The sequence below is a fragment of the Asparagus officinalis genome, chromosome 5 (assembly GCF_001876935.1).
Source record: "Asparagus officinalis chromosome 5, Aspof.V1, whole genome shotgun sequence".
In the NCBI taxonomy this organism is placed as follows: domain Eukaryota; kingdom Viridiplantae; phylum Streptophyta; class Magnoliopsida; order Asparagales; family Asparagaceae; genus Asparagus; species Asparagus officinalis.
In genome coordinates this window covers 98,889,514-98,902,077 of record NC_033798.1, presented here as the reverse complement: position 1 = coordinate 98,902,077, position 12,564 = coordinate 98,889,514, and the positions used below count along the sequence as shown (strand labels likewise).

At 34.9% G+C, this 12,564-nt stretch overlaps 1 protein-coding gene across 2 annotated transcripts in view; it reads right to left on the bottom strand.

Annotated features, from left to right (window-relative positions):
- Positions 238 to 12,564, bottom strand: part of LOC109840350 — a 27,375-nt gene continuing 15,048 nt past the window's right edge. For both annotated transcript variants that reach the window (XM_020408959.1, XM_020408960.1), the window contains exons 7-11: positions 11,415 to 11,495; positions 2,996 to 3,058; positions 2,624 to 2,746; positions 2,485 to 2,523; positions 238 to 796 (exon numbers count right to left, since the gene is read on the bottom strand). In XM_020408959.1, coding sequence (XP_020264548.1) covers positions 668 to 796; positions 2,485 to 2,523; positions 2,624 to 2,746; positions 2,996 to 3,058; positions 11,415 to 11,495 — 435 coding nt within the window. In that variant the 3' untranslated portion in view covers positions 238 to 667. The remainder of the gene's footprint in view (positions 797 to 2,484; positions 2,524 to 2,623; positions 2,747 to 2,995; positions 3,059 to 11,414; positions 11,496 to 12,564) is intronic.

The window sequence follows — 12,564 nt, the reverse complement described above, 5'->3', positions numbered from 1 at the left end:
AGGAAATTTTGATTTTTGATATTTTTACAAGGAGAAGCTAAAGTTTGACATTTTACAAAGAAACCCTAATCTAAATCAATAAGTTCTTAGTACATAGATAGCCCAAAGCTAGTTTCCTCTTTTCCCTCTTATATATTTCTCTATAACAATGGGAGGATCCAAGATTCACTATTTAAATATAGAATTACTGTAGCAAAAATAAAAAATAGAGCTCTATTTTATGAAACTATCATCAAATTTCAGCTTCTCAATGTCACAAATATATATTTCTGAAAGGATCAGCAAGTCCAAATACAAGAGCAAAAATTCGTGTAATAATTTTCTTCTGTTTCTACTAAAGAAAGAACAGGGGGGAAGAACATATTCTCTTACAGTTGTTAAATAGATAGACAAAATTTTCGATCAGGAAGTTTCAAGAATAGACCATTACCAATCTAGAAAAGACAAGAAAAAAATTACCTCGAGCGGGTAATAGTGAAGAATTAATTGATAGAATCCTCAGCCTCGACATCCTGATACCCAATGGTTTCTAATTCGTAAGCCCTAAGAGATCTCTACACACAAATCTGAACTTTACAAGGTTCCCGTAAAACAGAGAACCACTGGGATTAGAGGCAGCAGTTCAAAACCGATACTCTGCCACGCAAACGATGAAAACATAGATGACTCAAAAGGCTGTGAAATTAGAGAATAAGTGCATCAATTTATCTCGGGCTTCGGGGTAAAATTTCCTAGCAAATAAATAGCATGGCCTCTTCATTCCATTCCACAAGCAGGGTTTCTTCATAACTATTTTCTGCATATCACCATTGAAGCAAGGATTATTTATTGCTATCTCACACATGACGTGAATATATAAAAGAAGGTAAAAATGACAAATCACATGAAAGGAGGGAATGGAACGAAGCACATCATGAGAGGATGAACTTTTCTAGATTGTCTGACCTCAAGTCCACTGGGTTTATAAATCATTGAACCTCATTTACATGCAAATATAAACATAAGATGCAAGAATCACCAAAACATTACCTACCAAGCTTCTTTACTTGACAAGTTATGGATTTTTTTTAGGGTTAATTGCAGATAGACCCCCTTGTACTATCGCGCAGTTGCGGATAGACCATATGTAGTTCTATTGTTGCAGATAGAGAGCCCCAGCGAACTTCTTTTTGACTCGTTTACTCCTCAGAGAAATAGAAAATTATTATTATTATTACTAGACAAATAGACATCTTGAGAGTAAAAGAGTGAAGAAGAAATTTCACTCAGGGATCTACCCGCAATTGGGCGACAGTACGAGGTCTACCCACAACAATAGAACAACATAGGTCTATCTGCAATTAACCCTTTTATTTATGACTATGAAGTATTTCTATTTTATTAGCTGTATTGGGCTGTTGTTGGACATGTTGGTCTCACTTCTCTATACATGCCTTCAATTATACAATAAAATGTATTTAGCCTATGCATACTAGATGTTGGTCACACTCATGCTATGTATACTTGTATTCCGGGGCATGCGATGCGTGCATAACAAGAAAATGTGAGGGCATTTCGAATGGTTTTTATGAGAATGGCAGCATTTGTGTTGACCCTCAAGTTTTAGGCATTTTAGTTATCTTTTGCTAGTGTAAATGTGTTTCTTTTGATTTTTTGAAGTGTGAGGGTATTTTTGGTATTTCTGAAATAATAGACACAAAAACAAAAAAGGTTGCTTTTCTTAAATATATAGTATAGATTTCTCATATACTCATTCCTTTGACATTTCATGTTTTAGTTAACGGCTTTTATTTAGATATGAGACGATCTACGCTTGGACTGTTAATGCTAATCACAATAACATAATGCATTTCTTCTTAAGTGAGAAATAGTAAGATGTATCATACCAGGTGTGCAGAAAGGAGTAAGTTGTGCCAATGAGGGAACTAAAGGATGTTGCTGGAGGAACTAAATAATGTAGGAGCCTGCGTCCAGCATTCAGTCAACAACAGCCAAATTGATGAGTTCATCGAAGGATAAGGTGTGGGATTTAGCGTCTAATTCTGGCAGGAAATGACTAGATATATGGTTACATAATTTTCAACTAGTTAGTTCTCAACTAAGGGTTACATTGTGGTCTAGCCTCCTACATGTTCATCATCATGTCCAAATTTGACCTTTTGTCAATCATAGCAAGTGCTGTAAATTAGGTCTGATTCCAATAGGAGGATTTCCTCATTAAGGTTTCCAGTAATAAACAAGAAAGCATGTGTACATCCCTTTATCATGAGGTTTAATACACAGTTAATTTGCATTCTGCAAGAATCCTACAAACAGTGGCATGGTCTATATTTCTCAAGCCTGCTGGAGAAAGTTCTTTGGTAAGCCCTGCATAATATGCTAAACACTAGTATTTGGCTCCTGACAACTTAATACTAATGTATCATGTTTAACTTTTAATTGAACACTGGGGAATAGAGAATGAAATTGTGTCAGTGAGCTTACCTTTGCATTACTCGTAACATGTATAGTCTCATCAATAGACTGCAGGCAACATAAATACAATAAAATTAAATCAATAAGATTTCATTAGATTATACATATGCAGAAAATAAACAACATAAGCATTCAGGGAAAGTTATACACTAATGTTCTTCATGAGCTCGAAGGTTACATCCTGAGCTCTATATGCTTTAGGGTGCCACTTCCCTTCTGACCAATCAACATGGGTCACTGACCAATTTGCAATGCCACCGGGGTCAACCATCTGAAAAGAAACATAACAAAGGTCCATATAAGTACTGCTAGAAAAATACAAACAATTTATGCATAGAAAATAATCCTCTCCTGACTTCTGAACACACCACAGTTATCCAAACTGCAGACCCTGTAAGTCTCACGAACAGGGTCCACAATTGAATGGCTGCAGTGAATTCGTAGATCCAATCTGAGGTCATTATGCAGATGTTACACCTCTCTTTATGCATTAAGGTAAAAAAAGGTGGCATGTGCTAACATGGAAAAGAGTTGGTAAATAGTGTTCATCAGCATAGCAGTTGCGATGGCCTTCCATACCTGGCTGTGACAATCAAAACATATGCCATCAGTATATTCCGCACAAAACTAATCAAGAAGACAAGCATTATTTCTCCAGATAAAAGAGCAGGATAGTTATATGTTAGGATTTAATCAATTCGTAGAAACAGATAATTATCTTGCAGTGTGCCCCTTTATTTTTCTATTACTACAAAACTTTGGCAGGTAGTAATCTTAAAATAACTCATAAAATAGACCACATGGGTCTTCTCACCAGTCCAGGCACTCAGGTGTGCCAAACTTAAGGTTGTAGCGTGTAAGATTACGCAACTATCAACTCACTACTTTGGCATTCAAAGTGAAAGAAAAAAGTATCACAAGTGGGTGGCTACTACAACCAGAGGCCAGAAATTCAATAATTTGTCAAACTAAGGAACCTTGGACCACACATATAACATATTTTAGGTGTTTCAGATGGCTAAGAAGGAACATAACGGACTGCAGCCTTTTTTTTTTTTGTGCTCAGCACCAAGTATCATTATAGCACTGAACAAATCACAACTCAATATGCATCTGCTAACTTATTTTAACTTACAACCCTTAATCTATAGTTCACAGATCAAATCTTCAAGCATTTAACTCATGCACACTGGTACAGCTAAAAAAAGTTGAAAATGAAAAGAGACAAATTAGCAGTCCAGGCCTAAAGATATATTGGACATAAAAACAAATTTCCAGAAATGACAGATATTATCAATGCACAGTAGTCCATCATTAAAAATTCCACATGCTAGACTTATAACAGGAATGTAAGAAATATTTATATGATTTTGTGAGAATATGCTCTGGAATAACATCTGCCTATTTAATAATTAACAATTAATATGGTGAAAGCTAAATGCACGAAGCAAGATAAAAAAATACACCTTACTGTTATGCAAAATAGCTAGCTCCTTGACTTTTATTGGCTATTTGCTCCAGTAAGTAACAGCCATAAACTAGAGTTTGATAACTGTTTTCTTCAATGGTTTGATTAATTAGAACATTCATAAAGATGACTATTTGGAATGAAGTAGAGGGCAGTGTTTAGTTTAGTTTTTGTAACAATTAAATTTGCTTGCTGTATTTTGAAGGACCCCGCCACAGCATCAAAATAACGTAGTTATGGTGAGGGTTAAGGGTTATATTTCTATAGTCTAACATGTCCCCCGCAGCTTGAGCACCTTTTTTATGGGCTAATCCTGGACACACAATGGTATCAATTTTTTAAAATTCTGCATTAAAATTGTGGCCAGCGGGATCCAAAACTAGGTTGCTCTGATACCATCTTGAAGAATCCTACCACTGCAACTCCAAAGTTATGGTGAGAATTGAGGGTTATGTTTCTATATTCTAACACTGTACACATTTGCATGCAATACATTAGCTTAAGCTTTTGGATAAAGAGGTTTATAATATTTCATCATCAGGTCTTTCCATGTAGACCTCAACACCCACGTGCGGTTCGATAAAGAGGTATTAGAACATCAGATCGAGAGATATTGTGTGAATATCTCATCATCGCATATCAAATCATTATCTGTTTACCACGTTCATTTAGCCTTTACAAGGGAATGTTTATTTTGGAGGTTTTTCCATGTAGACCTGAACTCCCAAGTGAGGGGAAGTGTTGAGTTTTAAGTTTGCTTAACATACATTGTTAGCTGCAAAGGAAAATACTATTCCGATACCAATGAGCAAAAACAAAAGAGAAAATTCTAATAGGTTTTTGAGGGGGCTCCAGTAATGGGATTGAGATTTTTCTTCTCCGTATTATATCTTCTTAAATAGAAGACTACTCCCCTCAAAGACTGTCTCAGAAATTTGAGCGAGATATTTTCTCAAATAACCCACTACCCATTATCCTCTCGACAAAATATCCTCTTGTCAAACTATTAATGGTTGAATTGGTCACTAATTTGAATGGGTCAAATAACATCTCCTGCTTGACCAATTAGACCGAACGATATAACTCCCACTATCCATGAGATCAGATGTTTCTTCTCACCATTACTTTCACTATTCTTAGAGAGTAACTCTTATTTCATTATCACGAAACTTTACTTGGACTTATCTATTATTAAGCCTCATTAAACTTACATGTTTGATAAAGGATTTCGCTAATATTCCTTTTGTCAAAGGATTAGTAATCATATCTGTAGTAGGAATGTAAATCACTTTAACTTCTTCCTATTCTACAATATCTCGAATATAGTGATACCGGATCTCAATATGTTTTCCTTTGAAGCTATTCACACCATAATTAATTAGGCTAATTGTTGCTTGATTATGATAATAAATATCAACAGGTCCTTCTAACAAATTGAGATCTGAATCAATAAAAACAATCTTATCGAGATAGCATATATAGTTGCAATACTGCAAGCTATATATTCAGCCTCTCGTGTGTATCTAACAACACACTCTTATTTCTTACTACTCTAAGAAACAGCTCTTTCTCCCACAATGAACAAGTGTCCCAAAGTAGACTTTCCATCATCTTTATCACCCCTGAAATCAACATCGAAGTAACCGAGGAGATCAGACAAATTGGCTTGATAAACAATCTGAGTTAATATACCTCTGATATACTTCATAATCCTTTTAACAGCTTCTCAATGTGCTGGTCCCGAATTACTTTAATATCGACTAAACAGACTTACAGCATAAGCTAAATCAGGTCTGGTGCACAACATTGCATACATTAAGTTTTCAACTGCTTGAGCATAAGAAACATCAAATGAGTTTTGCCCATCTCCAGGGCTTTGCTCTTTACACAATCTCTTTCCCATAACCAATAAAGTTAGTGTCGGATTGGAATTCTCCATTCAAAATCTCTTGAGAACTAATCTTAAATATTTTTTCTGGTTTAAACTTAACATTCTGAACTTTTTATCTTGAAAACTTTGAATTCCAAGAATATATCATGCATCTCCTATGTCTTTCATGTCAAACTTTTTATTGAGATCTACCTTGATTTTATTGAACATTTTCATGTTATTTCCGACGAGCAATATATCATCCACATATAAGGATAATTTAGTAAATCTGTTCCTACTTTTCAAAATATATGCACAATTATCTAATTTATTCTAAACAAAATCAAGTTTGGTGACTGCATCATGAAAAAGATACCACTGTCTAGACTGCTTTAAACTATATGGAGATTTTATCAATTTGTAAACTTTATGTTCATATCATTTCATCTGAAAACCTCCAGTTTATTGCATATATATCACTTCCTTTAACTCTTCGTTAAGAAATGTTGTTTTAACATCCATTTGAAATAACTTCAAATCAAGATATGCAACAATAGCCAAAATAATTATGATAGATGTAAATTTAGCTATAGGAGAATGTCTCCTAAAAGTCTACTGCTGCCTTCTGATTATAACCCTTGGCAACTAACTGTGCTTTAAATTTATCAATTGATCCATCAACACGGTATTTCTTTTCAAGCACCTATTTGCATCCCTATGGTTTTTCTATTTTTTGGTAGATCACATAACTTCCTGAGCTTATTCTTTTCTACAGAATCAAGTTCTCTCGTGGCTTCTGGCCATAAAGCTGATTCATATGATTTCATCGCATCAGAGAAGATTAAGAGATTCCGTTCTTCTATATTTGTAATTACCGAGAAATAAGATGGCTCACATGAATGCAAATAGTAATCATCCATTCTTGAAGGTTGTTATCACGCCCCGAGCCCACAGGCCCGTTAGCACATGCAAGCCATGGGACACACCAAGAACAACTTGATATTGGCTAAAGTTCACTGTCAAAATGCTAACACTAGTTGTTCTTGAACCTTGGCCTTCTCTATTTAAGTCACTAACATTTCTTCACACTAATCCATGTGGAACTAAAATGAGGATATCACAATCACCCCACCTTATAAAAAAAACGTCATCATCGTCACGACATGATAATTGGCACATCCTAATATCACTGTCAGGCGATGTGGACTCTAAAGGTAGCTCCTACGGGTTCTAGAGGTGGCCCCCACTACATTCACACGATGTAACACTTAACCCCGTATAGCACTTAGCTCCACACTTTCGGCTGGTAATTACTCTGATACTACTTTGTCACGTCCCTAGCCCACGAACCCGTTGGTGCGTGCAAGCCGTGAGACCCACCAAAAGCAACTCTACGTTGGCTAAAGTTCATTACTAAAATGCTAGTACTAGTTATTCTTGGGTCTTGGGCTTTTCTATTTAAGCCACTAATATTTCTTCACACTAGTTCATGTAGGACTAAAGTGGGGGTGTCACAGTTGTGTTCTTAGCGTTTTGTTACCTACAACCAGTTGAGGTATATCATTTCATCGGTGTCTCGTCATTTCAAATTAGGTTCATTCACAGTATCTGAACCATTACTAGGAACAACATTGTAAAAATCATTATCTATTATAGTGAGAGGTTCTGTTTCCTCTTAAACTTGTTCATCTTCCTCTAAATTCTTTAGAAATATAGCATCTTTGTTTTCAATGACCCCATTTTCTTTATTGTAAAACTTATAACCTTTTAACTTTTCTGAATACCCTATGAATCTACACTTTACTTTTTTAAAGTCCAACTTATCTCTAAATTGGTATGGAATGAGAACATGGGTTATAGATCCCTCCTTCCTGAGATGACTTAGATTAGATTTCACATTCTATAATTCATAAGGTATGGATACAACTAACTTGGTAGAAATTTTACTTAAAATATAGTTTGTAGTTAACAATGCTTCTCCCTAAAATCTTTTAAAGAGATCAGAATGAGACAACATGTACATAATTACATCCAGTAATGTTTTATTTTTTCTTTCATAACACCATTCTATTATGGCGTATACGGCATTATTGTATCCCTTTTAATTCTATGCTCAATACAATAACTTTTAAATTCTTTAGAGTTATATTCCCTGCCTCTATCAATTATCAAAATTTTGATTTTCCTTCCAAGTTGGTTTTTAACTCCCGTCTTATATCTCTTAAAACATTCACAGACTTTCAATTTTCTAAAAATAAGATAGACATATGCATATTTGAAATAATCATCTACAAAAATAATAAAATATTATTTATTACTGAGTTTTAACACTTGGGAATCACAAATATCCAAGTATATCAATCCTAAAAGTTCATTGGCTCTTTGTCCGCCAATGAAAGGTTTTCTGATCATTTTACTAGTTAAACAATGTTCATATAATGACAATTGAACATTGGATAGTGCATGCAACAAGTTCATTCTGATAATTTCTTTTATTTTTGAAACACTAGCATGCCCTGGTCTAAAATGTCACAATTCAGACTCAAAAATATAATATGACAACTAGTTCAAATCGAAAATTTTATTATCAGAATTATTACAAACAACTGGAAGGATGCATAATTCATGCCCGGGTATAAATTTTCGCATAGCATATACTTTATTATTTTTGCCTATAGGACCCTATTATTGTAGAATCTAATTTCCAGTCCTTTTTTCATCAATGTAGGAACAGAGATCATATTGTACCGTGTTCCCATCGTGTAGAACACACCTTTGAGGACGAGAACATTGTCCCCAAGGTCCAATCTGTACAAACAAATATCTTCTACATCGAGATAGGTATTGTTTCTTATATAAATTCTCTGTTCACCTTTCTTCAGCTCGATTAACTTTGTGACTCCAATCTTGTCCTTTGCGATATGCATCGTCGCACTAGAGTCGATCCACTAATCGTTGATATCCGTCATGACAGCGTTGCATTTCATCACACATACATTCTTTTTGTTTGTATCACATTGTTCTAGATGCTTGTAGCCTCCTTTATTCTCATGATTTTCACCTTGTGAGGAAGTGGGTCTGAAATGCCTGAACTTTCCACAGTTATAGCAGGCTCCACGGAGCACTTTCTTCCTCTTGAATTGCTGCAGTTTTAGTCCTCACAGCTATGATTTGTTAGGGTTAGGGTTAGGATTTCTATAGTTTCCAGCATTATACCTCTAGAGGACATAATTCATCTCCTATTGTACTATGTTCAGTTCTGGTTCCTTCCTGCTAGCAATGAAGTTTTGTTCTATTGCTAGGTGCATTGTAAGATCAGTGATAGATTTGATGGCAAAGTTCATTCTTAATGTGGTGATAGCCACAGCAAAGGAAGAGGAAAAACTATTCAATATAGTTTCCACTTACATTCTTTTTAGGATTTCGGTCCCAGCAGTGAACAAGTCCTTAACCACAATCATCTTATTAATATGATCTATGACATTGTTTCCCTCTTACATACGACAATTATACTTATACAAGAGGAGTTGGATGTTAACTTTAAAGGCAGTGTCATATTTTTCTTTTATAGCATTGTCACATGTCGATAAAAGTCTTGTAAATTTTAAAAACTTTGATCAAACTATCTTCCATAAACATGAGCATTGGGTTTTTCGCCTTTTTATCTTTCGGCTTTCACTGTTGTAATTCTTTCGTTTCTTCAAGTGTGGACTTATCAGTTGGATTGGAGTAGTAGTTTCGATTACATCATCAATGTTATCATGAATAAAGAACATATCCTATTTTTTTATACCACGTATCATAGTTATTGTCATTAAATTTGTCAATTTTTTCTACTTTTCATAGAACAAGCTTACTACAAGCTTACTAGGCATTCAGTAAAATAACTAAAACTAACTGGGAAGAACTAATCGGGTCTAAACGAAGGAAGTCAAATCCGATTCTAGCGAAATTGTGTTGATCAGAGAAGCACTTTGTCGAATTCGATTCACATTAGGTTTGGAGATGATCTTCTGTTGCCTAATTGTGTTGGACTGGATCTGCAGGGTGCTGGTCGGACAAAAGTCGTGATAGTCTACCGATATGAATTTGCGTCTGATTGATTCCTCGAGGAGCTTGACGGTGGACCGTAGTGGATGCAATGGTCGTGGCTAGCAGCTATCGTCTTCGAACAGAGGGATATAAGGTATAATTGTGTTTGCAAGTGAACCGAGGAGAGTTAGGTGATGTGACTTAAAGAAAAACTTGGAAGCTTTTGAATTGAGGAGTAGGTCACGAGTGGCTTTGGTAGATCATGATAAAATAATTAAAAATTTTGAAAAGTGATGGCTGCTCTTGTTGGACCAGAGACCAAAACAAATAATAAAAACCTTATATGGAGCAAAAAACGTGAGGATGCTCTTGTGATCTAATCTGTAAGGAATAAAAAAATACTTGGGAATGGGATAAAAAAATAGTAGATAGCTGCTGAGGAGAAAAAATGTAGCTGTACCAAAACTTTCTCAGACAAAGCAAGAGAAGAAATTAAAAAATATATAACGATTGTCAGCAGGAGCACGTACAGAGGTTGTTTCACGTGGGTGAAAAAAAAACAATGGATAAAAGGCTGTTTCTAGAGGGAGCAAAGATTAGACTTTTAGGCAAGGAAAATACTGCTTTGATATCAGTGAGCAAAAAAAGAAAGAGAAAATTCTAATGGGTTTCTGAGGGAGCTCCGATAATAGGATTGGGGTTTTTCTTTTTTGTGTTATATCTTTTCAAAGAGAAGACTATTCTATATATAGAGGTTACACCCTATCATCTTCACTCCTCAAAGACTGCATCAAATATCTGAGAGACTTATTTTCTCAAACAACCCACTATTCACTATCCTCTCAACAAAATATCCTCTTGTTGAGCTATTAGTGGTTGAATTGGTCACTAATTTGAATGGGTCACACAACATCGGGCATAATGGTTTTCTTGATATGTTTGAACACAAATTTTCGCAAATAAATAAGAAAACTTGTTTTAAGTTAGATTATTCGATTAATTGAAACAAGCAATTGAAGAATTGATTCGCTAAATCCAAACTTGAAGAAAGAAGCATGAGCGCACCTGAATAATTTTTTTAACTGATACTATTGGATATTTATATTGACATTAGAATATTTATTTCAACATACATGGGGCAGTGTGTATACATGCAAATCATGGATTCAGCAGAATATCCATGAGCACGACATATACCATAATTTGTGATCTTATCTTTTTGCGCCTTTCGCTGAAACCTTAATGTATGCTATGGATGCAACTGATCATCCATAAAAGAATATTTAGTCTATGTGTATACATGTATGTGTTTCTTATGGGTTTGTGTAGATCATCCATAAACATGTAATATGAACATATAGTACCATCTCAAAAGTACCAGTTCTTAACGTCCTCTTTCCAAAGAAAATTAAGAGGAAACCATAAATAGGATAATTCAACCATAAATAGGATAATTCACTTGATGAATCACAGTAAGTCCAATGATGAGGAAACTATAACAGACTAAGAATAATGTTATTGGTCAATTAATACATATAAAGTGGAATTTGTGTCGAAACATGAATGTACCTTGCAATAATGCTTGAATTTTGTGTAATATAAGCTGTCAGCCGTGATGAGCAAAGCATGTTGCCTCTTGACTGAAAACCACTGCAATGTGAATTGAAAGATAAAAGCTCAGGTCCTCAGGAAGTGCAAGCTAATTCTCAATAACTGTTAACTTAGACGATAGATCAGCACATAATATATTCAACAATCAGTAGAGAGGAAGAAAAATATATGAATACTGAAAGATTTGTTAAACTAATGCAGGTGCAAAGGCAATATAGTGTATTACTGGGTGCAGCAGCTAGCATTAAGCGAATGAACTACCAAGGAAGTTATCAATATTTTTTTGTCTTAGGTTGATCAGATCATAAGTGCCAGTATCTAGATGTCAGTTTTGTAATGTCTTTTGCTTTGGGTTGTTACTTGTTAGTTAAACTAACATGATCCTTTGTTTGAGATAACTCCTGACAGAAGATGCATGTAAACCTGCAGTTGGGATCCAAGGGATGGTCACTGCTTTGCAGAACCACCGCACTTCAAAATCAGGTCAAATGTCTCACTAAAGTAATGAAGATAAACTTTTCTAATTTTTGCTTTAAAAAGGATTCTAGTAAGTCTAAAGAGAGCTTGGTTGTAAACTATTAAGAAAGATACGATAATGGTTAAGGAGATTTCCTTAGTCAGAACTGAGTAGAAATCATCGAATAATAAGATTCCTGTAGATAACCCTGAACATTTAGGATAAAGACTTTGTTGTTTTCGTTCTTGTTGTTTGAAAATATAACAACTTAACTGCAGCGATCCTCTACTATAACTGATTCTTTTTTTGCTGAAGATGTTTCATCTCTACATGATAGTCACACATATACAAGAAGTGCAATATTCCAGCAGCAAAGTTTCTCAATCAAGGACAGGACAAGGTTTAGTGTCAGTTTCACTAATAAACTCAATGTCTTGACGTGTAGTCTGAATACACGAGTAGTTATATTTGGACAGGGCTAGTATAAGGCACTTAGAAACTGGCATGTGGTGGTTGGATTTGGTTATACAAAATAAACGAAAATGTCACAGCGTAAATAGTGGCCAAGAATGGCAACAGTTAAAAAATGAATATGAAAAAATAAAGAAATGAGGGACATATCGACATTGACAGTGAGGTTTTCACCTTCAT